At 50.6% G+C, this 26,604-nt stretch overlaps 1 protein-coding gene across 2 annotated transcripts; it reads left to right on the forward strand.

The window, feature by feature from the left end:
• The first annotated feature begins 12,316 nt into the window (after positions 1-12,316).
• Positions 12,317-24,865, forward strand: TRIM63 (tripartite motif containing 63). 2 transcript variants are annotated; one of them, XM_025856877.2, is made up of 9 exons: positions 12,317-12,594; positions 13,451-13,623; positions 16,639-16,807; positions 17,568-17,663; positions 18,839-19,072; positions 19,808-19,830; positions 20,170-20,294; positions 22,483-22,551; positions 24,272-24,865. In XM_025856877.2, exons 1-9 carry the CDS (start codon positions 12,436-12,438, stop codon positions 24,280-24,282), a joined length of 1,059 nt encoding a protein of 352 aa, XP_025712662.1. In that variant the 5' UTR covers positions 12,317-12,435; the 3' UTR covers positions 24,283-24,865. The 2 variants fall into 2 exon arrangements, with proteins under 2 accessions (XP_025712662.1, XP_073759241.1); XM_073903140.1 differs by lacking the exon at positions 24,272-24,865 and having other exon boundaries at positions 22,483-22,625.
• The last annotated feature ends 1,739 nt before the right edge of the window (positions 24,866-26,604 follow it).

The following is a 26,604-nucleotide window of genomic DNA, read 5'->3' on the forward strand; positions in this document are numbered from 1 at the left end:
TGAGAGATTTCCCGAATCCCGTAATGGACTGGACACTAAGCTGCAGACCAGTATCTGCCCCAGCAGAGCAAAATGGGTGGTCTAAGACCTCAGGGTGGCCTAGACCTTCCTCCCTGTGCCGGAATGCCTCCCCAGAGCAACAGAGCCATAAACACAAGCGGCTCTTTCAACAGGATGCTGAGCCTGAGTCATGGAGTATTTATAGATGGGACTCCACTCTTCCCCTCAGCTCTGCCAGGGTTTATCAGGTTCACTTGGGGCTCGGAGGGTGACAACCTGTTTATCATCCAAGGTGCCCAAGCAGGCTGTTGGGACATCCTCCGAGAACGAGGTCTGGTGACCTGCCCATGTTTAGACCTGACCTGACCCCCACACACCAGACTGAGGTAATTCTCTCCACCTCAGCTCTTCCACCTTCTCCCGAATACCCCCACCCCCAGCCCCACCACAACCACACCCACACCCAGTGGTTTCAGGGTAAACTGGGACAAAACCGCTGCTTCTCTCAGGAAGACCTCTTGGATTGATCTGGGAAGGTTAAAAATTTTCCCTAGCCCTAGAGTAGTGGCATTCCTGGGGAGTGAAACCTTGCATTGGTCAGATAATTGAATTAATCATAATAATGTTGACTGAGGACCTTCTCTGTACCAGATACCATGCTAAGAGTTTTAACATTACTTTTTATTTTTTAATTTTTTAACATTACTTTTTAAAATCCTTACAATAATTTATAAGTTGGGTATTACTTTAATATCATATTTATAAATGAGGCAGCTGAGGCTCAGAGAGGTCAAGTAACTTGCCCAAGACCACCAAGTAGCAGAGCCAGGCTCAAAGTCTAGGGATCTCTTGGTTCCAGAGCCAAAGCTGTGGGTGACCTTGGGCAAATTGCTTCCCCTCTGAGCCTCAGGTCTCTTTATCTGTAAAATGGAGATACTAATACTTACCTCTCACAGTGGTAAGGAGTAAAACTGGTACGTAGTAGGCTCCCAACCACTGGCTGTTGTCCCCCATCCCCTACCCCCAACAATCAATAAATTACCTTGTTCTAAGCTGCTTAGGACAATTAGGCAGGTGACATTGGACTCAAACTTCAGGGACTTGAATCCAGGACCCAGGTTGCTCCAGTCACCACTGCCCCACTGCCCCAACTTTGTTTCTTCCCAAGAGTAGGGGCAGAGGAATGAGGGGGCAGAAGGGGGGGTTGGGGCCCCGGGGGCGGCTGCGTGCAGAGGCGCGGGGGACTGACCACGCTCTCACACGTGGGATCTGTCTGGGTGGGACCCACCTCTAGACTGCTGGCACCTGGAGCTGGAGGTATCTGCCCTGAGTTAACAGAGCAGCCCTGGGGCCAGATTTAGTGGTGGAGCCCCAACCCCAGATGGGTGGTGTGGCTGCAGCCACGGGGCAGAACCTGCTTTTGTAATTCTTCATAGGTGACCCGGGGCCCCTGCAAAGACCTGTGGGCTAGGGTTCTGAGTCTTTGCTGAAGGCAGCCTGCTCATCTTGGCTGTCTTGGGCCCCTCCCTCCCCAGCCCAGGGCGCAGCCTCTAACTCCAGGTTTAGACAGATCTGGGTTCAAGGCCTGGCCATTACATTTACTATCTGCATGACCTTAGGCAAGGTACTGAACCTTGGCATCCTAATCTAGAAATGGAGATAATCATACATACTTCATAGGGTTGTGATGATTAAATGCGGTCCCCTCCTTTCTTCCCCTCCCCCACCCCTACTAGGGCCCCTTGGGCAGGGCTGGTTCTCCTGTCCTCCCCCTGGCCAGCAGGGGCCTTTAAATGCCCTCTCCCAGGCCTTGATCTGGCTGTTCCAGGGGTCCCAGGCTGCCCACCTCTTACAGTGCTTCCAGAAACCCTATTCCTAAGTCCCCTCTGGCCTGCTGGCCAGGGCCCAGTTCTGACAGAGGTAAGGGCCCAGCTCACTCAGCTGCAGCTCAGATTTCCTGCTGGGCCTCCTCAGAGGGCCTCAGGAGGAAGCCCCAGCTCTTTGAGACCTAATCCATAGGAACAGTGACTTTTTAACCGGGGGATTTCTTTCCAGCCATGTTCTATGCCTGTACAACGTTTCTCATATGTAAGTTTATTTACATAAGCATATATATAATGTTAACAGAATAGAATCAGAGTACATATAAATGGCATCTGTTTTTCTGCTTGTAGCTAACAATATATTGCTGACATCTTTTCATATTGGTACTCAATACAGAAAGCTCAATGTCATTTTTTAAACTGGAGGAATGCTTACGTATGTATACATAAGATACGCTTTTTTTGTTTTGTTTTGTTTTTTAGAGAGGGAGAGAGGGGGGAGGGGCAGAGGGAGAGGGAGAAAGAGAATCTTAAGCAGGCTCCACGCCCAGCACGGAGCCCAACATGGCGCTGGATTCCACAACCCTGAGATCATGACCTGAGCCAAAATCAAGAGCCGGACACTTAATCGACTGAGCCACCCAGGTGCCCCTGCTTTGTTTTATTTTTAAATAAACTTTGCCTTTAATATGCATTCAGAAAAGGGCACAGTCCACACTCACAAAGGGAGTGTGCTTGAATAACCCACATGCAGATCAAGAACCAGACCTTGACCAGAATGCCCAGAGCCTGGCTTATGCCCCATCTAGGCCACCAACCCCCCCACCCCTGCCCCCAGACTGGGTAACAGCTTAGATTAGTTTGGGCTTTTTGGAATTTTATAAAGACAGAATCAGGCTGTATGTGCTCTTTTGCTCAACAGTCTTTAAGTTTCATCTATATCATTGTTCAGTATTGCTGCTGTGCAGTGTTCATTATATGACCAGACAACAATTCATTTATTTGTTCCGTTAATGGACATAGGGTTGTTTCCAAAGTTTTGCTACTATCAGCCAGATTGCAAAAAACATCTTTGTATTTAAATGGATCTATATAGCTGATTATCTATTTCTCTGTCTCTAGCTACAGCTAAATAAATCTTTTGGTTATTTTCTTTCTAGTTTTTGGATAAGATAGATGCTTCAGAATATAACTGCTGAGTCACATGTATACATACTTGACAGTTTGATTTTGTAAAACTGTACGCCCGCCCCCAAGGTCAAGGGTAGTGGCGGTGTCCATTGCCTTATGTGTCCAGCAAACTTGTATATTATTAATCTTTAAGAGTTTTTTGCCAATTTGGTAGCGTTAAAATCAGATTTTATTGTGGTTTTATTGAGATTTTAAAAATTAGTGAGGATAAGCCTCTTGTTTGTTTTTGTTTTAGGGGAGGGGGTATTGACACTTATTCTTCCATGAATTGCTTTTTAGTGTCCTTTGCTTGTTTCTAAAACTTTAATGTACTAGGGGCATTGACACTTGGTGTTTCCATGTGTTTCTACTGTTCCCAACGGTCACTTACTTGTCTTTTAGCTTTGTTTACGGAGCAACTGCCAGTTTAAATATAGTTTGTTTTCCTCCCGCTTACTGTTTATGATCTGGATCGCCCTGAGGGTGTGTGTGGCAAACCCCAGGTTCGAGCTGCTGGCAGGGGGAGCAGCGCGCCAGGTCGGGTGGGCAGCTAACCCCCAGGACTGTCTCTCTGGGGGTACAAGCGCCAAAACATCCAGGCCAGCACTGAGCCCCAGACCTTGAGTTTGCCCTGAGGCTTCCTCCAGTCCCCTTGCAAGTCCTCCCAGCACCGTCTGGACCCCACTGTCAGGGGAGAGTCTCTCCACAAGCCCAGGGACCAGGCAGGGAGCAGGGCGAGTCAGGGCCCGTGTTAACTACTATTACTGGGTAGTAGAGGGAGGGAAAGTTCAAGAGCAAGGGCTGAGCAGCCCACCTCTCTGAGTTCAAATTCTGTCTAAGTCTGCTCACGCTGCCCTAACAAAATACCACAGGCTAGGGGGCTTACACAACAGCAATTTGTTTCTCATGGTTCTGGGGGCTGGAAGTCCTAGAAAGAGGTGCAGGCAAGGTGGGCTTCATTCTGAGGCCTCTTCCCTTGGCTTGTAGACAGCTGTTAGCTTGCTGCGTGCTCACATGGCCTTTGCTCAGGGCGTGTGCGTGAGGAGAGAGATAGGGTACGGGCGCTCTTGTGACCCTAAGGGCACTAATCCTCACCTCCCAAAGGCCCCATCTCCAAATACCATCACAATGAGGGTTAGCACTTCAATATATGAATTTTGGAGAGACACTGACATTAAGTCCACAACAATGCCCCAAGCCATTTCCTAGAAGTATAACCTCAGGCAAGTTACCTAAATCTCTCCGTGACTCAATTTCTTTTTCTATAAAATGAGAATGATAATAGTATCAACTTCGTGAATTAATAAATAAATTAATAGCTATAAAACACTTAGAGCAGACCGCGATAGTCAGCCTCCAAGATGGCTCCCAGTAATTCTTGCCTGCTGGTATTCATGCCCCTGTGTGGTCCCCTCCCACACCCTATCATGGTTGGTCTGCGTGACCAGTAGAATATAGTGGAAATGATAGTGTGTGATGTCCGGGGCTAGGTCATAAAAGACTGTTTGCCCTTTTGGATCTCTCTATCTGGGGGAAGTCAGCCACCATGCTCTGAGGATGCTCAAGCAGCCCGGTGGAGAGGTACCCATGCTAAGGAACTGAGGCTTCACACCAACTTGCCAACCGTGCGAGTGAGCCATCTTGGAAGTGGACCCTCTAGCTCCAGGCAAGTCTTAAGATAAACTGCACTGTAGCCCCAGCCAACATCCTCACTACCACCTCCTTACAAGTACTGAGCCACAACCACCCGGCTTAGCTGCTCTTGAATTCCTGATGCACAGAAACTATTTGAGATAATCAACGTTTAGTATTGTTTTAAGCTGCTAAGTTTTGGGAAAATCTGTTCTGCAGCAATAAATAATACACAGACCATGGGGTTATTCATAGTAACTGTTCAGTAAATGCCAGCCCATATTATTCCCCTGACTGTGAAAATATTAGCAACAGTGTTTTTCAAGTGTCTGTCATGTGCCAAATATGTGCCACATGCTGGCAAGTGGACTCCTACCTCTGTGCCATTGATTTTCAGCAAGCCATAGAGTGGGGGGGGGGGCAGACAGTCACCCAGAATCCTAGACTCTTGGGGTTAAAAGACTAGAGATATCATTACTTGATCCAACTCTCATTTTACAGTCGAGTAAACTGAGACACAGAGGTTATGTAATCCACTCAAGGTGACAGAGCTGATATATAGAGGAGCCTGAACTTGAACTCAGATCCACCGGTGCCTGGGCAGCCTCTCTGTAGTTGCTCTGCTCTCAAGGGCCTTATAATTAGGGACAATTGCATCTCACAGTGTATAAAGCACTTTCAATACTTTATTTTGGGATCATCAGTGCAGAGCCCCTCCAGACCCTCTAGGTGTCCCATATCCCCTGGGGCAGTCCATTTCTCTAAAGGCCATCCACACCCCGGAGCCCTCATAGCTGCCCACAGTGGTGGTCTGGACCTGAGGCCAGTGGAAGAGGTGTGTGGGGCTCCCGGCCCTGAGTGGTGAGAGCCCAGAACACTCTGCTCCCCTCCCACGGCACGTGGGCCAGGCCCAGTGGGCTTTGCCCTGGCACCTGGGGCACTGCATCACACCCCAGACCCCACCGACCTGCTTCTGCCAACTGTTCTGTCTTTAGCTTCTGGATGAAGGACCTATCAGTTTGATCCTGTGATTTGGGATGATTCTTTGTTGAGGATGACACTGAAGCTTGTGACAGAGATCTCAAGCTGTAAGAAAAAGTCTTTGTCCTCCCTCCGTCCTCTTCTGAGGGCGCTCAGGCACCACAGAGCCTCGCGGGGAAATCCACGGGAAGAGGCAGGGCAGCGCCCACCCTCCTGGGAAGGTCATGGGGGCCGGGGCGAGAACAGCACACACGTGGAGGGGATCCGATCCACGATGTACCAAGGAAACAATGAAGCAAGCCCCAAGCTATGTGGAAATGAAAGGGGAGATGGAGGGTGGTTTCCTCTCCAGCATCACTGCCCCCAGGCTGCGTCAGCCAGTCATCCATCCCTGGAAGAGCTCCTCCGAGAACCCAGCCACTGGGGACGCGGAGGGACCCTCAGGGAGCATTTCTTAATGGTCACTCCAGCTGGCAAACAAGAAACTGAAGGTGGGTGTGGCTGGTTGGGCATCACATTGCCAGTCTCTGGCGGAGTTTTCTCCAACCAACAGGCCTCAAAATCTCAGGTTTCCAAAAAGTCCCCTCTCTGGTGACAATCAAAAACAGGATAGAATGTGGAGGTAAATCGGCCACTTTCAGCTCTGCCTACACTAGCCGTGGAACTTGTGGCAATTCCATATGCCAATCTGTGCGTCAGTTTTCCTCAAGTGTAAAATGGGGATAAGTATGACCTACTGATGGTTGTTGTGAGGACTGAATGAAATAGTGCCATGAAGCTCTTAGTAGAGGCCCAGCCACGAGCAATCAATCAATCAAAAATAATAGTGCCATAATTATTATTATCTTTCAACTCTCCTTTGCCTCTCCAGGCCCAGCCCACTGCCCCCACCGCTTTGCCTGGCCCCTACCCAGCTGGGACCCCCTTGGGCATTAAGCTCCTCCTGTGAGTAACAGACTTTGGGGGTAGTCCCAAATGACGTCTGTCTCTCAGCAGGGTGATGTTCTACAAGTCACTTGATTTCTCTGAACTTCAGTTCCTGATGTGTCCAAATGAGAATCATAACACCCTGAATCATTCTCTGACAAATCAATGGCACAGAAGAATGGGAGGGAAGGCAATTACTATAGATTAAAAGTGATCAATGAGATAAATTCACCAAAATGCCATGTATAAGACCTTATTTGGATCTCATTTGTACAAACGAACTGTAAAAAGACATTTGAGGTAATCTGCGTCCCCTGAAAATGGTTTGGAAACTAGATAATATTAAGAAATTCTTGTTATTGGGGCGCCTGGGTGGCTCAGTCGTTAAGCGCCTGCCTTCGGCTCAGGTCATGATCCCGGGGTCCTGGGATCGAGCCCCGCATCGGGCTCCCTGCTCCGCGGGGAGCCTGCTTCTCCCTCTCCCACTCCCCCTGCTGTGTTCCCTCTCTCGCTGTGTCTCTCACTGTCGGATAAATAAAATCTTTAAAAAAAAAAAAAAAGAAAGAAATTCTTGTTATTTTTGTTAGATATGATAACAGCATTGTGATTATGTACAAAAAAATCCTTATCGGTTAGAAATGCTTACTGAAGTATTTATGGATGAAATTACTTGATGTCTAAGATTTGCTTTAAGTTATTTCAGACAAGGGGCACCTGGGTGGCTCAGTCAGTTGTGTCTGCCTTCAACTCAGGTCACGATCCTAGGGTCCTGGGATTGCGCCCCACGTCGGGCTCCCTGCTCAGAGGGGAGTCTGCTTCTCCCTCTGCCTCTCTCTCTGCCAGTTCCCCTGCTTGTGCTCTCTGGCGCTCTGTATCTCTCTGTCAAATAAATAAGTAAAATGTTTAAAAAAATATTTCAGACAAAAGAAGTGTGTGAGGGCGTAGATGAAGTAAGATTGGGGAACTGTTGGTAACAGTTGAAGCTGGGTTTGGTTACATGAGTTCATTATACTATTCTCTCTACTTCTGGGTGTTTGAAATTTTCATTAATAAAGAGTAAAACTGAAAAAAATTTTAAAAAAAGTAAATATTGGGGCAGCTGGGTGGCTCAGTCAATTAAGTGTTTGCCTTCAGCTCAGATCATGATCCCAGGGTCCTGGGATTGAGCCCCACATTGGGCTCCCTGCTCAGAGGGAGGTTCTCTCTCTTCCTCTGCCCCTTCCCCTGCTCATACTCTCTCTCTCTCATTCACTCTCTCTCTCTCTCAAATAAATTAAAGCTTAAAAATAAATAAATAAGCAAGGAGATGTGCAAAGAGGGAAGCAGTAAAATGTAGTAGTCAAAAGCTCTGGATCAGATGCACCACTGATACTCCTTGTTTGTCTCTTCATCTGTCAGTCCATAGCTTTCTAGTATGTTCCAGCAACTGGTAATGTTACTAGTTTATAACTTCCTGGCTCTGATCCTGGCTCTGCCACTCACTGGCTGGGTACTTTGCCAAGTGACTTAACCTCTCTGAGCCTCTTTGCTCAGCTGCAAAACAGGGAAAATCATGACGTGTGCCTGAATTATTCTGAGGACTGAACAGGAGAGGATGGATGGGAAGGGCTTAGCACAATGCCTGGCCCGCAATAAGCACTCAATAAATGCTTCAGCGTGAGGAGCACTGGGTTAGGAGGATGTGAACCCCAGCTCTTTTCTGCTGCTTGGGCTGTGTGACTTTGGCCAGGCCAATTAACTCTCTGAATCTTGTTTCCCCCTGGGAAAAAATGGAGATCATAATACCACCCTCGCAGAGCTGTGGGGAGGATTAAGCGACAAGACATGTTTTGATGCCCAGCATGGCCCATGTGGGAATTCCCCTTTCCTCACCTCTTGACTGTCAGCAGCGCTGGCCTGGCTGAGGCCCGGGATGGAGCGGATCCCACTGTCCATTTGTGTGGCTTTTGCACCCGGACTGCCAAGTGCGGCTGGACAAAGTCAACACAACCATGTGAATGGCTCCTCACAAATAGAAGGCTATGGTTATGAAACGCCAGTGAGGCACAGCCCTTCCAGCCCTCTCTAGGGCACTTCCTCCTGCACTGGCTGGTCCGCCCACTCATGCTCCCCGGCCCCCTGCCGAGCCTCAGAAGTCGGCCTCAACTCCCTCTTGACCGAGGTCCTCAACCTTTCTCTCCACTTCCCAGCACCCGATTCTCACCTCCATCCTCCCCTTTTTCCTGTCCTCCCAGCTCAAGACATAGAGTGTCCTTCTCCCTTCTGAGGCCTGAATTGTTCACTCCATCACCCCCCTTCCAATCTTCCAGTCCTTTCTCTCCAATGTGTCAGCCAAAACAAACTCGCTCAGGTACCTTAATCTTTCCCAAGTCTGACAGTGACCCTATTGCTCCCTCATTCACTAGTCCACTCATTTAAGAAGTATCTGTTGAGGGGCGCCTGGGTGGCTCAGTCGTTAAGCCTCTGCCTTTGGCTCAGGTCATGATTCCAGGGTCCTGGGATCGAGCCCCGCATGGGGCTCTCCGCTCAGTGGGAAGCCTGCTTCTCCCTCTCCCACTCCCCCTGCTTGTGTTCCCTCTCTCGCCGTGTCTCCCTCTGTCAAATAAATAAAATATTTATTTTTTTAAAGATTTTATTTATTTATTTGAGAGAGAGAAAATGAGAGATAGAGAGCACGAGAGGGAAGAGGGTCAGAGGGAGAAGCAGACTCCCCGCTGAGCAGGGAGCCCGATGCGGGACTCGATCCCGGGACTCCAGGATCATGACCTGAGCCGAAGGCAGTCGCCTAACCAACTGAGCCACCCAGGCGCTGTAAATAAAATCTTTAAAAAAAAAAAAGAAGTATTTGTTGAGTGCTTACTGTGTGCCAGGTACTGGGGGTACAGAATCAACAGAGACAGTCTTTACCCTCAAAGTCTTCAAGGTCCAGAGGGAGAATCAGACTCACAAACAGATGATGATAAGATGACAGGTGGGAAGAAAAGATGGACCCATGTTTGAGGCAGAGATTGACTAGGTGTGCAACTGGGGGGGGGGGACGGGGAGCCCAAGGTGAGCTCTCAGCTTTTTGGTCTGTGCAAAATGGATGAATGGTGGCGTTGTTGGCTGAGACACGAGGCAAGGAAAATGCAAGGAGGAGCTAGGTGTTGGGGGAAGATGGTGCGTTCTGTTTGCGGGTATGAGGAGTTCGAGGTGCTGTTGGGACATCCCAGGAAGGATCTCCAACAAATTTTCCGCTTAAGGGAGAGAGAGGTCTGAACTGGAAATAGAGCTGTGAGAATCATCGGCATCTAGGAGGTGGAGTCTTGAATGTATACAGAGTGTTCTCTGCTGCAAGTAACAGAGTAATTACACTATGATGACATTTGTTATCGCAGATCTTAGATAGTCAGGAGGGGGGCAGGTCCAGGGATGGGCAAATCAGTAGCACAGTGACTGCATCAATGTCACCTGTGCTTTCTACAGGCTCTCCTTGCTGTTTTCAGGGAGTGGATGTCTCCCTGAGACTTGTCCCCCCTTGGCTGCAAGCTAGCTGCCCCACCCTCTCACAGCTCCATTCAAAGGCAAGAATGAAGCTTTCCTTTTGCACTGCACTTTTTATGAGGGAGGAAATCCTTTATCTTTAGCCCACTTCCATGAACCTTGGGTCTCCTAGGCCATACCTATATCACTTAGGCAAAAGGCAATGGGATTACCATGATAGGTTTAAGCTTTAGTCTCGTGTGGCCTTGGAGAGGTCCACCTGCCTGGAGAACGGTGCTGTCTGATATCTGAACAAAACCGAGGTGTGAGCAAGGAAGAAGGGATGGCCTTTTTTCAACCCTCCCCCTCTTCCAACCCCTAGCTGGCCTGGCAGTGTTGACCTGAAGTTCAGTAGAGATAGAAGGAGCTTGGGGGACACCGGGGTGGTTCAGTGGGTTGAGCTTCAGACTCTTGATTTCGGCTTGATCCTGATCTCGCGGTTGTGGGATGGAGCCCCACATCTCGCTGGGCTCTGCGCTCCGCAGGGAGTCTGTTCCTCTCTTTCTCCTTCTCCTTCTGCCCCTCCCCCTGCTCACAGGCTCTCTCTCTCTCTAAAAATAAATAAATAAATCTTTATTAAAAAAAAAAAAAAAAGGAGCTTGGGCTCCTGAGTCAAGCAAGCCTGGGTTCATGTCCTAGAGCCATTTCTTGCAAGCTGTGTTACTTCATGCCAGTTATTTTATGCTCTGTACTGGAGTTTCCTCATCTGTGGAATGGGGATAAAACAGTTCTTACGTTGTGGGCTGTTGCAGTGATAAAATGAAATAACTCGCACGAAGCACTTAGCACGGTGCCTGGCACTGGGTAAGTGCTCAGCAAAAACTAGCCATTAGCATTTTGGCGGGGACCACCCTCTCCTTAAAGTTCCCCAGCCTCATGGGGCACCTGGCTGGCTCAGCTGGAAGAGCGTGCGACTCTTGATCTCGGGGTTGTGAGTTTGAGCCCCACGTTGGGTGTAGAGATTACCTAAAAATAAAACCTTAAAAAAAAAAAAATTCCCCAGCCTCTTGCCCTCTGGGCCTCCTCCTCTTTCTATGACTGGTTCTTGCCCCCATTTCCTCCCCTCACCCCTTACTCACTAGATGATGGCTTTAACCATCAACTCTTCTTCAGGCTGAGGTGATCTAACTTTCTCTCCTACTGCTCTCCTTCTGTGAGACCCCGGATACTCTTGTATGCTCCACAGTCCCTTAGGCTCATCCTTGAGGCCCGCTGTCACTGCTCCCACTCTTGCCCCAGCACCCGACAGTGGCTGGACCCTATAACCTTTTGCCTGAGATTCTACCTCAAAAATAGCCATCAGAACTACTCTAGTGACTTCTACCTGCCAACACAGAAGATGTCCAGAAGAACATAGAGAAACATTTAAAATTTGTGCAGAGAGCAGAGGGGAACATCTGGAAAACCTCTAAGTGTCCAGATAAGGCTTCATGGCACCCCATAAGAGCTATTTCTGTTTGCCTCCCTCCCTGGGCTGTGAGCTTCTCAGGGTAGGGAAAAGGATTACTCACTTATCGGTCACCTGGTGCCTGATGTATGGTTAGTGCTCAGAGAAATGTCCAATGAATGAAAAAGATTCCTGGCTTTGCCACTGGCTTTCCAAGTGACTTTGAATAAGGTCCTTTCCTTCTCTGGACCGCGGGGTCAAAATCTATAAAACAAGTATTATGTCTCAAGGAAACCCTTTCAACGTTAGAGTGAACTTAGTGGCCAGGGATGCAGGAGGGATGGGCTACCTGGGGTGGGGTCTCAAGGTCTCTAGCAATATTCGATGGGCTACCTGGGGTGGGGTCTCAAGGTCTCTAGCAATATTCTGTGCTCAGGGATGGGCTCAGAGAGAGGGGTTGCCCTGACCCCTCTTCTTGGGAGCTACTCGGTACTCTAGAGGAGGGGGTTTAGGTCAGTGAGGGATCATGGCCTATTAATCCTGCAAATCCTAGTGGCTCACTCTTGGGGCCCCTAGCTGGCTTACCAGCCTGGTATGGGAGACCAGTTTCTGGGGAAAACTCGGGTACCCTGTCCTCCCCGCCATGCCTGCCCACGAACAGGCTGTTCTTGTTTACGACCCTCCTCCAGGAGAACAGCCATTGCTCATCCCTACATGTGATTTGAGAGGGCCTGTCTTTCAGGCCTGGAGGAAACTCAAGCCCCAGCCAGCCACTTGGCATCGGAATGTTCAGCTGGTCCCCTCCTGGGGCTCATGTGACCGAGACCCAGCTATAAATATCAGAGGGGCCTCAGACCAGGACAGAATTCGGGCACCAGGAGAAGACAAAGAGGCTCGGGGTGGGTGTTTTGTGACAAAGGCAAGAACCCAGGTCTACGTAGAGCGAGGCAGGTGAAGGAGGCAGCCAGGTGAACCCCCACACCTCCTGGCAGTATGGATTATAAATCAAGCCTGATCCCGGATGGGAACCCCATGGAGAACCTGGAGAAGCAGCTGCTCTGTCCTATCTGCCTGGAGGTGTTTACCAAGCCGGTGGTCATCTTGCCTTGTCAGCACAACCTCTGCCGGAAGTGCGCCAGTGACATCTTCCAGGTCAGTGCCGGGCAGCGCCAGGCCCTGGGCCCCAGGTGGCCGCTCACTATTCCTGGGGTGAAAGCCATTGTCTCTTCGTCCAGGACTTCTGAACCAGGGCTGGCTTTCTCCCGTCCAGAGCGAGCCCCTGCAGAGGCCTCTGGGCTGAAGGGGGCTCAGGGGCGGCGGCTCTGGCTGCCCATTTTCTCCTCCAGGACGCCTGTTTCCCATTCCCACCCTGCCCATAGCTCCCCCACCGCTGCCCTGAGCCCGCAGTCGACTCTCCAATCAGGAGTCAAATGCCTCAAGCGATAAGTGGGAGAGGCAGGCGGAGAGGAGAGAGAAACCAGACCCCTGGGGCTGGAGCCAGCTCCCTGGTGGCAGGCGGCCCAGAGCTTTAGGAGGAGGAGGGAGGCCAGGAAGCCCTGGGCAGTAGAGGCATCTTCCCTCTTTGAGGCTGGTTCCCTATAATATGGGGCTGGAGGGGATCCATCTCCTTAACAAAGGAATGGGAGGAGTGGCCTGGCAGGGAGGCAGGACTCAAGGTTCCCAGAAGCACTTTACAAAATGTTGTCTCACAATTTTATCTTTGAATTAGCAGCCCTATGAGCTAGGTCTAATGATAATGCCCGTTGAGTGAATGGGTTGGAGGCTTGGGGCAACAAGGTCATTCAGAGGATAACCGTGACTTGAACCTATGTCTGACTCCGAAACTTGCTTAGGTGTTTCTCAGGTGCTCCCCGTTGTAAGTGGGCTGGCTCTCATCTCAGGATGGGGAGCTCCAGGTCAAATGGTTTGACATGAATGGTTGGTGGAAGCAGGAAGAAGGACAATTGGAGACTGTCCCAGGCCTCACCTCTGCCCTTGCCACCTGCAGGCCGCAAATCCTTTCTGGACCAACCGGGTTGGCTCCGTGTCCATGTCTGGAGGCCGTTTCCGCTGCCCCTCCTGCCGTCACGAGGTGATCATGGATCGTCATGGAGTGTACGGCCTGCAGAGGAATCTGTTGGTGGAGAACATCATTGATATCTACAAGCAGGAGTGCTCCAGGTCAGTCCGCCCAGCTGCCGGGAGCCCATCCTTCCTCCCCAGCCGGTCTGGGCCCAGCTCTCCCAGGCTTCTTCCCATCTGCTGGGGATCCAGTGCTCTGGCTGCAAGAGCTACACTCCCCAGTCCAGAGAGCCATCTCTCTCTTCCTTGGGCAGAGCAGAGGCTCATCTCTATCCCCCAGCATGGGCTCTCAGTGTCACTCAGTGAACGGGAAGAGCCCACACATTAGGTTGCCCTCCTAGGAGAGACTGAGACAGGAACCAGGGGAAGGGCGAGATGTGACAGGGAGAGGGACGCACTGGGGCCAGCTAAGTGGCCGCGACAAGCAGAGAAAAGCGCCCAGAGAGAACACAGCAGGGTCTCTCTATAGTGAAGGTAATAGCTGTCATCACGGGCCCCGGGGAAGCTTCCTCCTGCTGATCCACAGCAATCCTGTGGACCAGTCACGACTTTCATCATCCCCGTTTCACGGTTGAGGAAGCTGAGGCTCAAAGAGGTGATGTCAATTGCCCAAGCTTTCCCAGCCGGGAAGAGAAATGGCAGAGAACAGCCTCATAGATCTGGCCCCAAGGCTCCCTGTTTGTGAAATAGCAGCTCCATCCTGGGTAGAACTTGTGGGAACGCAATTTGTGCAGTGTGGCCTCAACCCCGGGGAGAGACACGGCCACCAGGGGGCTCTTTACTAATCCGGACAAGACTTCCAGGCTCCTGCCCTCAGGCCCTTTGGTCTGAAACCGTCACCCAGTGCTGCCTGCAGGCAGTGTCCTGCCCAAGCACAAGGGACCGACCAGTCTTAGGGAGAAAAAGCCCTCACCGGGCGAACCGTTGGTGAGTCCGACTGTCACTAAGGCACTGTGGGAACTTGAGTGAATCTTTGGGACTTAATTTTCCCTGTCTGCAGAAGAGGATGGTAAGGTTTGTTATTGTGACTCTCAAATAGGGTTTCGATGGGAAATGTTAAACGTATCAAATATTTATGGAGCACCTCCTGTGTCTCAGCGCCGTACTAAGCATTTTCCGTGCATGACCCCCGTTTAATTCTCACAGTAATCCATTTGGCATTCTTACCCTCATTTTCCAGTGAGGAAATGGAGGCTCAGAGAGGGTCAGAGGTTTGCCCAGGGCTACTCAGCAAGCAGTGAAGCTGGGAGGGAGCCTAACTACTCCATGGTGAACGTTCCGAACTGATACTGCCTCTGTGTTGCTGGAGTTCAACATTACAAAAGTGCAGATAGAGTGCTGATCATTCTTTTTTTTTTTTTAAAAGATTTTATTTATTTATTTGACAGAGAGAGAGAGACAGCGAGAGAGGGAACACAAGCAGGGGGAGTGGGAGAGGGAGAAGCAGGCTTCCCGCGGAGCAGGGAGCCCGATGTGGGGCTCGATCCCGGGACCCTGGGATCATGACCTGAGCCGAAGGCAGACGCCCAATGACTGAGCCACCCAGGCGCCCCTGATCATTCTCATAATAATAAAATCAATATGGCCCCTAAGTATGGCAGCCCCCTGCCCCGAAGGGTCGACCTATGAAGAGCATGTTATGTCTGAACACTTCGGGGCCTTTCCTCATAGTCGAATGGCAGGGAGAGCTGCCCTTTTTGGAGGGTCTCCTCTGTGCTAAGCTCTACACACATCCCAGTAGCTCTGGGATAAAACCAAGGCTCAGAGAGGTGAAATCACTTGCCCAAGGTCACAAAATGAGTGAGTGGCAGAACAGTCTGGATTTGAACCCAGGTGCTGATGCCTGGGCTTGGGAGAATGGGCATCGGGGATGGCAATGGGCATGGGCACCAGACCCTCAGGATCTTACCTCACCTCTGCAGTTACTGCCATTCCGGACCTCCCCTCCCCGGGCGGTGGTAGAGCCAGGTGGCAAAGGGAGACCCCTTGCCAGCAGGAGGGGCCCTGGGCTCAAAGATGAAAGATAAGTCTGGAAAGGGACTTATTTAAGAACCTGGAGAGGTAATAATGCCTGGGGTGTGACCAGTTGTGCAAGGCTATTCAGAGGTGAGGCGTTGACATGGACGGGGGACAGTCACCACTGACATTTGTGAGATGCTTGCTGGGTTAGGGGCTGGGAAGGCAGCAGCAGTGTAGACATGGGGTTGGCTCTAAATGAGTGTATAGTCTAGCTGGGGAGGGAGGACTTAGCCCCCAAAAACTGAGCCTCAGATGGGAAGTAACTGATGCCCCGAGAGAAACACAACATACCAGAGTCCCTAAGTAGAGAATGCGACCGAGGGAGAAAAACATTCTAAGAATGTGTGTTTAGGAAGGGAAAAAAACCTTCTCGACTTTAAGTCAAGGCTTAGGGCTGAGCTGTTAGCCATCCCTGGGCTGCCCGGGTTCTGGTCGTGTGACTTGGGGCCCACACATTTCTTCTTTCTCGGAGCCTGGGGCCGCCCTCATGGCGTGCTTACTGATGTATTCTCTCCACCTGCACTGAATCACCACCTCCTCCCTGCCACACATACACAGCAGAGATGAGAAGAACCAGCAAGTTTCCCTGCTTCGATGGTGGTTACAGCCTGGTGGATTAAATATAGAAATCAGTGAGGCCATGAGTATAAATTACTTTGCTCAGAGTCCGGCCTGCCGTAACCAAGCGCTATGGGGACTATAATTAGAGCAAGTGCGCTCTTGCCCCCCCCCCCCCCCCCCCTGACTTAATGGGTGACCTTGGGCAAGTCAATTCACCTTTCTGGGGTGCAGTCTCCTCTTCTCAAAAACGTCTCCCGTCCCAACCCTGGGATTCTATAAGCTTTCCCATGTTCGGCTCTGGTGGGGCCGAAGGCCAACTCCATCACTGGCCTCGGAGTCCGAGGATTTGAGGACAGTCTTGGTGTCGCTGGCTTTCCTGCTTCTGGGTCTCCAGAAAATGAAAAGGACTGGGGAAGCCAGTCACTGAGGGCTCAGGCTCTAGATCCGGGGTGGCCCCCTGGAGCTGGAGAGGAGACAGGGACTCTGGACACCGCCCCCCCCCCCGGTCTGATTTGCGATTCTTCTCCACTGCAGTCGGCCCCTGCAGAAGGGCAGCCACCCCATGTGCAAGGAGCACGAAGACGAGAAAATCAACATCTACTGCCTCACGTGTGAGATGCCCACGTGCTCCATGTGCAAGGTGTTTGGGGCTCACCAGGCCTGTGAGGTGGCCCCGCTGCAGAGCGTCTTCCAGGGACAGAAGGTACTGGCCAGTGCTGCCTCTACCCCCAGCCTGGGCCTGTGGGGCACGGCCAGATGATTCAGGATGTGGATTTGATCCCTGTCCCTCTGCTGAGCCGGCCTTTCAGGAATAGTCCCTCTGGAGGGACTTCCCAGGCCACAGAGGGAGGTGGCTGAGCTCATGGGTTATACTTATACCACTTGAGAGCACCTGGGTGTGGCCACAGGGGAGAGAACAGACCCCTGGGTCAGGCCACCAGGGTCCTCTCAGGCCACAACTTCTAAATCACAGGGTGCCTCGGGCCCCAGATACCTCTTCCTGTGCTGATTACCTCTCCTGCGGCAGAAAGTGGCCGAGAACCTTCCCCCGGGGCCCCCAGGCCTGTGGGAGTCCCATCATCCTGCCCATGCAGTAAGCGGTGGCCCCTCTTTCCGTACATTTTTCCCTGCCTCCCACTCTCCTCTTGATCTCTCTCTTCTAGAACTCTCCAACTCTATTTCTTTTCTGCATCCCTTCTTTCCTAGAAACAAACTCCTCCTCTGACAGTACGTTGCTGTTGTATTTTGCTCATGTCCACTTTTCTGGGCCTCATTTGTAATATCAGGGATGCAGTATCTCCCTGATGTTCTCTGCTCTGGACCTGAGCAGCACCTCAGAAAGAGGCTCTTTCTAGCAGAGAGGGGAAGGAGGGTGCCACTCCCGAGAAGACAGGCCCTGAGACTATTTCTGTTTCTCCTCTCTTGATCCGACCCCCCCCACCCTGCACTGCCCCACCATCTAGACTGAGCTAAGTAACTGTATCTCCATGCTGGTGGCGGGGAACGACCGTGTGCAGACCATCATCACTCAGCTGGAGGACTCCTGTCGAGTGACCAAGGTGAGGGGGAAAAGAGCTCTGTCTGTGGTCCGAAGCCTCTCGGTGCAGCCTGGTCTCTGGAGTGAAGGCTCACCTGGGAGTGGTAGCTACTGGTTGGGGCCTGGAGGCCGGGGTGTTCAAGAGGGGATGGTGGAGTGCGGACCAATTAATCCATTCATCCACTCATTTACCAAATGCTTCTGGAACACGGCTGTGTGTCAAGCCCCATCAAAGGCTCTGGGGATGGGGTGGTGACCAAGACAGACCTGATTCCTGACTTCAAGGAGCATCCCAGCAATAATTCTCCGTATTTCTTCAGCACTGGTAGATTTCAGAGCATTGTCTTCAGGGTGTGGTAGACTAAAGCTTTTCAAACTTTAAAGTGCATTCAGATCACCCCGGGATCCTGTTAAAATTCAAGTTCTGATTCAGTAGGTCTGGAGGGAGGCATGAGGTTTTGCATTTCTTTCTAACAAACTCACGGGATTTGCCCAGCTTGCTGGTCCAGGGACCACACTGTGAGTAGATAGACTGCGGAGGCAGAAGGAAACTTTTCTATCTCCGCAAAAGCATCCATAATTTTCCATCTCCACTTGGGGTGGGGCCTGGAGATGAGATTGGGGGGAAAGGATCATCATACTCCTGGTGGATGAAGAGTTGTGTGAAGGATGGTTTCAAAGGAAGGAGGGATGCATAGTTACTACTCATGAGATGCTTCCAGTCTGATGAGATACAATTATTATGCCTATTCTACAGGTAAGGAAACTAAGATGCAGTGTCTGTGTTGGAGAGAAGGGAGCCTCAAGGAGGAGGAGCTGTTTCTCCACCCCTGCTAGGACCAACTGAGGCAGAGCTTCCTGAATCCAGTCTTGATCCTAAAATGGGGGCCGGGGGGAGGGACAGAGTGACTTGGGAGCACACAGGGGGCCCAGAATCAATCACCCCATCTGACCCTGGAGTCTCTAATTTTGAGGAGGGGGCTAGCTTTCTCCATGACACCAGCCTCCAAACGTTACTGGTCTGCTAAGGAGCTATGAGACCTCAGCAAGTGCTTTCTTTTTCTAAGCCTTCATCTCGCCTTCTGTAAAATGGAGGTGTAGCAAGGTATCTTCCAGCTTCAGACCTGTGACTCCTAGCACACCCGGGGATAGGGAGGAGGACCCCACAGGGTGTGACTCTGAGATTTCTGTCCCCAGGAGAACAGTCACCAGGTGAAGGAAGAGCTGAGCCAGAAGTTTGATGTACTGTATGCCATTTTGGATGAGAAGAAGAGTGAGCTGCTGCAGCGGATCACGCGAGAGCAGGAGGAGAAGCTCAGCTTCATCGAGGCCCTCATCCAGCAGTACCAGGAACAGCTGGACAAGTCCACTAAGCTGGTGGAGACGGCCATCCAGTCCCTGGACGAGCCTGGCGGGGCCATCTTCCTCATGGTGAGCAGGATGAGGAGGCTGTGGGCAGTCACTTCAACTCACCGGCTCTGACTAAAGTGCAAGTCATGCTCCATCAAGCCATTTAAAGCTCTAAGCCTCAGTGTCCTCATCTATAAAATGGGCATGCAATGATTCCTCCCTTCTTTCCTCTTAACTGATTTTGTGAGGATCCCATAAGAGATGTTTGTGAAATGGCATTGTAAGGTGCAAAATGCAGTGTCCACATAGAGCCTATTCACTGAGCACATTCTATCAGTCAGCCACAGAGGCAGAGGTGACAGAGATGAATGGGACACAGCCCTGCCCTAGAAAAGCTTGCTGGGTTGGGGGGGGTACATAAGAGGATCAATGATAAGATTTCACAGCTCAATAAAAATTTCCTAAGCATATACTGTGGACCAGGCTTTGGGCTAGACACTGGGTATAAAAAGGTGATTAGGGTATGATTCTCATCTTGGAGATTGGGGGGTTTAAGAGTGTTTAGAATGATACCCAGAAAATCCAAGCATCCTGCCATGACAATGGAAGGGTTCTAGAGTGATGCCCAAAACCAGTGCAGTCCATGAACAGAAGGAAAAGACCCAAGTGCTGTTCAACTCAGGGCAGGGAGCAGGTCCCAACGAGCCTAGGGAATGGCACCAAGGGCCCATCTGTGGCACCATCACTGGTTTTGCTGATTTCTTGGGGCCACTTCTTCTGTACTCCTAACCCTTTGCTCTCTCTTTCTCCCCACAGAGTGCTAAGCAACTCATCAAAAGGTCAGTGTCTCTCCAGGACTATGATCCAAGGCCCCAGCTCCCACCAGGGCCTCTGATCTCTGTCCAGTGGGCCTCCCCCTTTGCATTAGGTTGGCTGGGAGGGTCTTGGCCCAGGCTAGCTTTCCTGGCCTTTGCATCCCCTGCCTTCTTGCCCCGCCCCCCATTCTGCTTGTGCCTGGAGAGGCAATACCCCACCCTCCAGGGGGAGCATCTAGGTGCAAGGCAAGGGTGTGGGCACACATACGTGCACTGGTATGAATTGGAGCTAAGACACCCCTTCTTTCACGGAGGCCCAGAAATCTCATCCTGCCCCCCTCTTTCTCTCTTCCTCCCCCACAGCATTGTGGAAGCTTCCAAGGGTTGCCAGCTGGGGAAGACAGAACAGGGCTTTGAAAATATGGACTACTTCACTTTGGACTTAGAGCACATAGCAGACGCCCTGAAGGCCATCGACTTTGGGACAGGTAAGGGAGGTGGTGGTGGCATACGTCTGTTTCCCTCCTTCACCCCTGGCAATCTGCTTCCCTGCCGCTGAGCCCCACCTGGAGGCAGGTACAATAGCAAACAGCCAAACTCATATGGCCAACTTCAGCATGAGCCCAGAGCCCGCACAATACCTGGCACATAATTTTGCTCAGTAAATTATGTACGGATCCACTGCAGGGAGGCATGGGGCAACAGAGCATACGGCAACTGGAGTCAGGCAGATTGAGTTCACATATTGGCTCTACCACTTGTTATCTGTGTGAACTTTGGTGAGCCCCTCTCCCTCTCTGAGCTGCATTTTCTTTTTCTTTTGTAATTTTTATTTATTTTAACTAATCTCTACACCCGACATGGGGCTCAAACTCATGACCCTGAGAGCGAGAGTTGCATGTTCCTCCGCCTGAGTCAGCCAGGTGCCCCTGAACTGCATTTTCTACCTTTAAAAATTAGAGGTGGTCCTATTAATAATGACCACATCATGGTGCTCTGGCAAAAAGTGAGAGAGAGAGCGATGCAGAGGAGTTTGTCAGGTACTAGACAACAACTAGTTGTTACTGCCTCAGGCTGGTCTTAGCTTCAGCTTCTTAATGTTGCCATCTCTGATACCCGGGCACCTTAATTTACCTGTACAATGTCCTCATTTCTGTTTGCAATTACTCTATCATAGAGTACCTATAATAATTATAACAACACAACCATAACAATAATAAGGGAAAAGTAATAAGGGGAAATGAGGAAACCAGATGAAGAGCAAAGATTTAATAATTTGCTCAAGGGCACACAGTTGCGAGGTAGCTATTTGGCAACAGAGAGAGAGCAGATCCAATTTTGCTAGGTGTTGTATTGCTTTGAGAGGAGATGCTCCGAGGACCAGCTGAGAAAGACAGAACTGGCACGTCTCGTGTTGTGTCCTGTAAGCTTTCCGAATCTGGTGTTGAAGCTATGCTCAGAGCTCCAAAATACCCTGCTCGTTATATTCTGTCATTTAACTTTATGAGGTAGTTTCTATCGTCATTTCCATTGTGTAGTTAGGGAAGTAAAGCCAAGAGAGGGTCAGTAATTTGCTGGAGGCCACACAGCTAGTAAGTAGCCCACGAGGACAATGCATGTAAGACGTTTGGTGCACGCACACACACGCACACGCAGACATACATACACAGATACACACACGCACACACGCACGCACACACACACGCACGCAGACACACACACACGCACACACACAGACACACACACGCAGACACACACACAAAAGACACTTGGCACAACACTTGGCACATAGTAAGTGCTCGGCAGATGCTGCTAAGAGCAGTTGATTGTGATAATAATTAAACAACAACAACAAAAAACCCTGAGTTACGCACAGGTCCCAGCTATGTAGCTGGAAATTGAGCTGACATTTTGGAGGCATGAACTCTTTCAAACCTCTCCCTACACACTCTTGACAAATGCCCTGGCTCTCTGGTGACCCCCTCAGGGGCCCAAAGCATTAAGGAAGAGGCTTGGGAGAGGGTGGGGGGTGGAGAACAGACAAGTTCCCTGTTAGTGGAGCTTGAAGGTGATGTCCCAGGATGGGAAGGTGAGGACACAGGTCGCCGTCTGTCAGCTTCAGAGAGCTATCAAGGAGATGGCCCCAGGAGTGGCCCCCACCCCACAGCCACCCCTTTGTAGGCTGTGGAATGAGGAAAACTGGACAAGGAGTGCTAGGCAAGCAGATTTCAAAGGCTGAGCAAATTCCTCCAAGACAAGGACTCTGATCCCTGAGAACCAGGGAGTCCATTCTTCCCAGGTGAGGTGTCTCTGTCTAACTGGGGGATGTGCAGAAGCACCAAGTGTGCTTCCCCCAAAGTCCCCTCTGGTCACTGGCAAGTCAAGTGATAGATGCTGCTGTTGCTACTAGAACAAATGGGTGTGTTGAACCTCCCTCCTTTGGAGGGGTGTGGGAAGGAAGGAGGGAGGCCAGTGGGAGGAGGGAGAGGACCTCTGTGCAGCTTAGGTATGGCAAGCTCATCACCTCCGGGGCCACAGATGTCACCGCATGGCCATGTGGTCCCAACTGGGTGTGGGAAGGGTTTTGGATGAATGCTGTCTCCAGCCTGGTGCCCCTTGGAGCAGCTCCTCTGAGGAACTGGCCCCATCCTAACACAGTTGTTCTTTGTCACACAGATGAGGAAGAGGAAGAGTTCATTGAAGAAGAAGAAGATCAGGAAGAGTCCACAGAGAGAAAGGAAGAAGGTAAGAAATTCATCTACCTTCATTTGTTCGTTCGTTCGTTCAGTCATTCAACAACATGAAATCCTGACTGTGGGCAAAGTCCTGTGCTGGACTGTGGGGGTGATGCCGATCTGTGGTGATGGTCCTAATATGTGTTTTATACCTTTTGAGGGTAAAGTCCCGTTCCCTTTATCCTTAGAGAAAACAAAACAAAACAAAACCCAAACTATTTATAATAAAAAGCTCTCATTTTATATCTAAATGACCTTCCTGAGTGGAAGGCAAAATACAGTATAACAGACATAAAAGACAAGGGACTTAGGAGCCAAGCTTGGCCCACTGAGATCTTTTGTTTGGCCAACACAACATTTAAAATTTTTGAAATTAGGGTGCCTGGGTGGCTCAGATGGTTAAGCGTCTGCCTTCAGCTCAGGTCATGATCCCAGGGTCCTGGGATCGAGTCCTGCATCGGGCTCCCTGCTCCTTGGGAGCTTGCTTCTCCCTCTGCCTCTCTCTCTCTCTCTCTCTCTCTCTGTCTCTCATGAATAAATAAATAAAATCTTTAAAAAAAATTTTATTTTGAAATTAATTGCCAACATTTTAAAAATTAGGAGATGGGGGCGGGCAGGTTTTTTGTTTTTTTAAGAGAGAAAAAGAGAGGGGCGCCTGGGTGGCTCAGTTGGTTAAGCGACTGCCTTCGGCTCAGGTCATGATCCTGGAGTCCCGGGATCGAGTCCCGCATCGGGCTCCCTGCTCAGCAGGGAGTCGGCTTCTCCCTCTGACCCTCTTCCCTCTCGTGCTCTCTATCTCCCATTCTCTCTCTCTCTCTCTCTCAAATAAATAAATAAATAAAATCTTAAAAAAAAAAAAAGAGAGAGAGAAAAAGAGAGAGAGAATCCCAAGCAGGCTCCAGGCCCAGTCTCACAACCCTGAGATCCCGACCTGAGCCAAAATCAAGAGTTGGAGGCTTAACCGGCTGCACCACCCAGGCACCCCTGTTTTTGTTTTTTTTTTTAAGGAAATTTCAACTAAGAATCTGGATTTCCACCTTCTTGTGAAAATTTGGGAAGAACAATGCTCGCCCCCCTCCCTAATCCTAGAGAGCTGGCTCCGGGCAAGGGCCGCCCCCTTTGCCAGTTTGCTCCGCCCACCGCAGTTAGCCTGCAGGCTTTACTCCGTCACGGCCTCCGCGGGCCCCTGGGGGCATCTGATCACCCACGTGCCCTCGGGCAAGTCATTTAGAAAACTCTCTGAGCTGCAGAGCGTGGTTAAGAGCCTGGGTTCTGAATCGCAGCTTTCCCACAGACGAATGGTATAATCTTGGGCTGTTCACAACTTTTCTGAGTCTGGGGCTGCTCATCTGTACATGGGGGCATGATATTACTGACCTCAAAGGATTCTAGGGAAGAGTAAATGAGATCATCATTTAGCACAGCGGCGCATAGAAAGGACGTGTTTGCTAATTAGCACGTTTGCTAATATCATTTTTCAAGCCAAGTTACTATTGGAACTAAATTCCAATCCAGTTGAAAAATACAGGATACTCTTTTGGAGTTTTGTATTGGATGTGCAATCCATGGTGTTTTGACAACTAAATTCTATTTTGGTTTAAAAAGGCAGAGGCCAGGCAGGAACTGGAGTCTGATAATTTTGTCACTGGGGCTTGGTAAGCCCTGGATTCCACTCCCCCCGCCCCCCCGGGCCCTGTCTCACCTTGTGTTTCTTTGTCTTTTTCTTGCAGGACACCAGTAAGGAGCTGGATGAGGGAGAGACCTTCTGGATGCAAAGAGACTGGGGAGGGTGGGGATGGGCCCAGCTGCCTTGATGACAGGCCCAGGGTGGGAGGGGTCGGGGCCCCTGGAGGGGCAATGGGAAGGCGTGTCTTCTCTCTGCTGGGAGAGAGCAGGGACTAGTAGTAGGACCCCCACTGCTGTATCCAGCAGCCACTGAACCAGAATTGGAAACATGCTTGAAACAACCACACAGGACACTTTTCTACGTTGGTGCAAAATGGAATATTTTGTACATTTTTTAAATGTGATTTTTTTTGTATATACTTGTATATGTATGCCAATTGGTGCTTTTTGTAAAGGAACTTTTGTATGATAATGCCTGGTCATTGTGTGACCGGCTGGTGTTAGAAAGAGGGGAGGGAAGCCAGGCTGACAAAGCTGCCCTCTTCTTTTCCCGGGAGGGAGAGCTGGGTAGCACTGACAGGCCTAGAAAGTGCTGTACCGGTGTCAATGCCCATCCCTGACATAGTGGATGGCAACTGAGTTTGTGTTACATGTTGTTTCAATAAATGCACAGTGCTCTCTTTCTGTTATTACCAAAAGAGCTGGGGGTTTCATTCAGCCTGTTGTTCTGGAGAGAAGAGCTCAGAGAGGGGGTGGAGGGGGGGCGTTGGGTGGGGGTCAGAGGGCCTGACCGGATGTGTGCTGCAGGCTCAGTCGGTTTCCATCCCATCAAAGAAGAAATTCTTTAAACTAGCATTTCCCAATGGGAGCGCCATGGAAAACTGGCCCTGAGAGGGGGTCCTCAAGAAGCTGGTTCAATGCCTTGTTCTGTGGTTCTCCAGAACACTGAGACTGAAGCAAAGCCTCAATGCTGAAGCCTGGGTGCGACCCCAGGGGGCAGCCAGAGTGAAGGGAAGTGGCAGCGGGATAGGAAAGGAGTGAAGCACATGCGATGTGGGACATTACTGAGCTGGCCACAGCTTCACCAAGAGCCCCCCACGCCCCCCCCCACCCACCGCGGTTCGCTCAGTCACGTGAGATGTTTCTAGCAGGTCATAAAGAACACAGCATGGCTCAAAGCAGTGCATCAGAGGGAAGGGGGAGGGAATTTCGTCTCTGTCTCAGGATGGAAGTCGGCCTCCCAGAGTGTTAATTCCCTTGCACCTGCCAGGTGGCACCACCTGACCCCTTGGGGCAGCTGCAGCGGGGGAAGGGGGAGGCTCGAAGGCCCACCCGACTGCAGGTGGTGGAGGGAGCAGAGCCTCCGGGGCGCAGTTAGGTTGGAGCTGTTGCTGCTACCACCACAGGGGGCGCAACAGCGGCTCGGCGGGAGCCCAGACTTAATGCAGGGAACGCCAGCCAGCCAGCCACCAGAGCTAGGGGATGGATGAGGCCATGACCAAGGCCGAAGTAGCATCCAGGGTCTCCGTGAACAAGGAGCCAAGGGGCCAGCAGAGAGGTCAGGCTGAGAGGATCCGAGGAGGCACATTACTGGGTCTGAGTCACTGCAACTTATACATTTGAGGAACACCGCAGAGTCTGCCCCATTTTTTCAACATTCAGCAAGGTAAGGGCTCTGAGCAGTCCTGCCATAAAGAAAACTGTTTAACCTTAGACAGTGATCGGAACATCTAGTTCATGGTGTTTGAAATGCTGCCTCTTGATATTTCCTGGTGGATTGAGTATTTAACCCAGCATTTCCCAGCTTATTCGTTCATGTGACATTGTCCAGAACTAGTGTCCTGTGGAGCTCCCTGTATGAAAGTGCTTTAAACCCATCACACCTCTGGGGCGCCTGGGTGGCTCAGCTGGTTGAGCGTCTGCCTTCCACTCAGGTCATGATCCCGGGGTCCTGGGATCAAGCCCCACATCGGGCTCCCCGCTCTGCGGGAAGCCTGCTTCTCCCTCTCCCACTCCCCCTGCTTGTGTTCCATCTCTCGCTGTGTCTCTCTCTGTCAAATAAATAAATAAAATCTTTAAAAAATAAAAAAAATAAAATAAACCCATCACGCCTCTGCCCATTTTCACTTCTGGGAGTTTTTCCAAGGCTAACTCAGTCCCTAATTCTGAATTTTCAAAATTTTCTCTCATTTCCAGTCCTTTCTCAAGTTATTATTACTATTTTTTAATCAATTGTGGTGTCTAAATGGGGTGTCTCTCCTGAGAGGATGAGGACCCCCAAATGTGGGGTGACTGACAGGGTGGAAGTCGGTGGTGCGGGTGGTGACAAGAATTCACCTGAGGCGGGACGCCTGGCTGGCTCAGTTTATAGAACATGTGACTCTTCTTCTTCTTCTTTTTTAAAGATTTTATTTATTTGAGAGAGAGGAGAGAGCAC

This window comes from Callorhinus ursinus, unplaced genomic scaffold, assembly GCF_003265705.2.
Source record: "Callorhinus ursinus isolate GAN/ISIS: 27379988/994484 unplaced genomic scaffold, GSC_fseal_2.0 scaffold18, whole genome shotgun sequence".
NCBI classification, from domain to species: domain Eukaryota; kingdom Metazoa; phylum Chordata; class Mammalia; order Carnivora; family Otariidae; genus Callorhinus; species Callorhinus ursinus.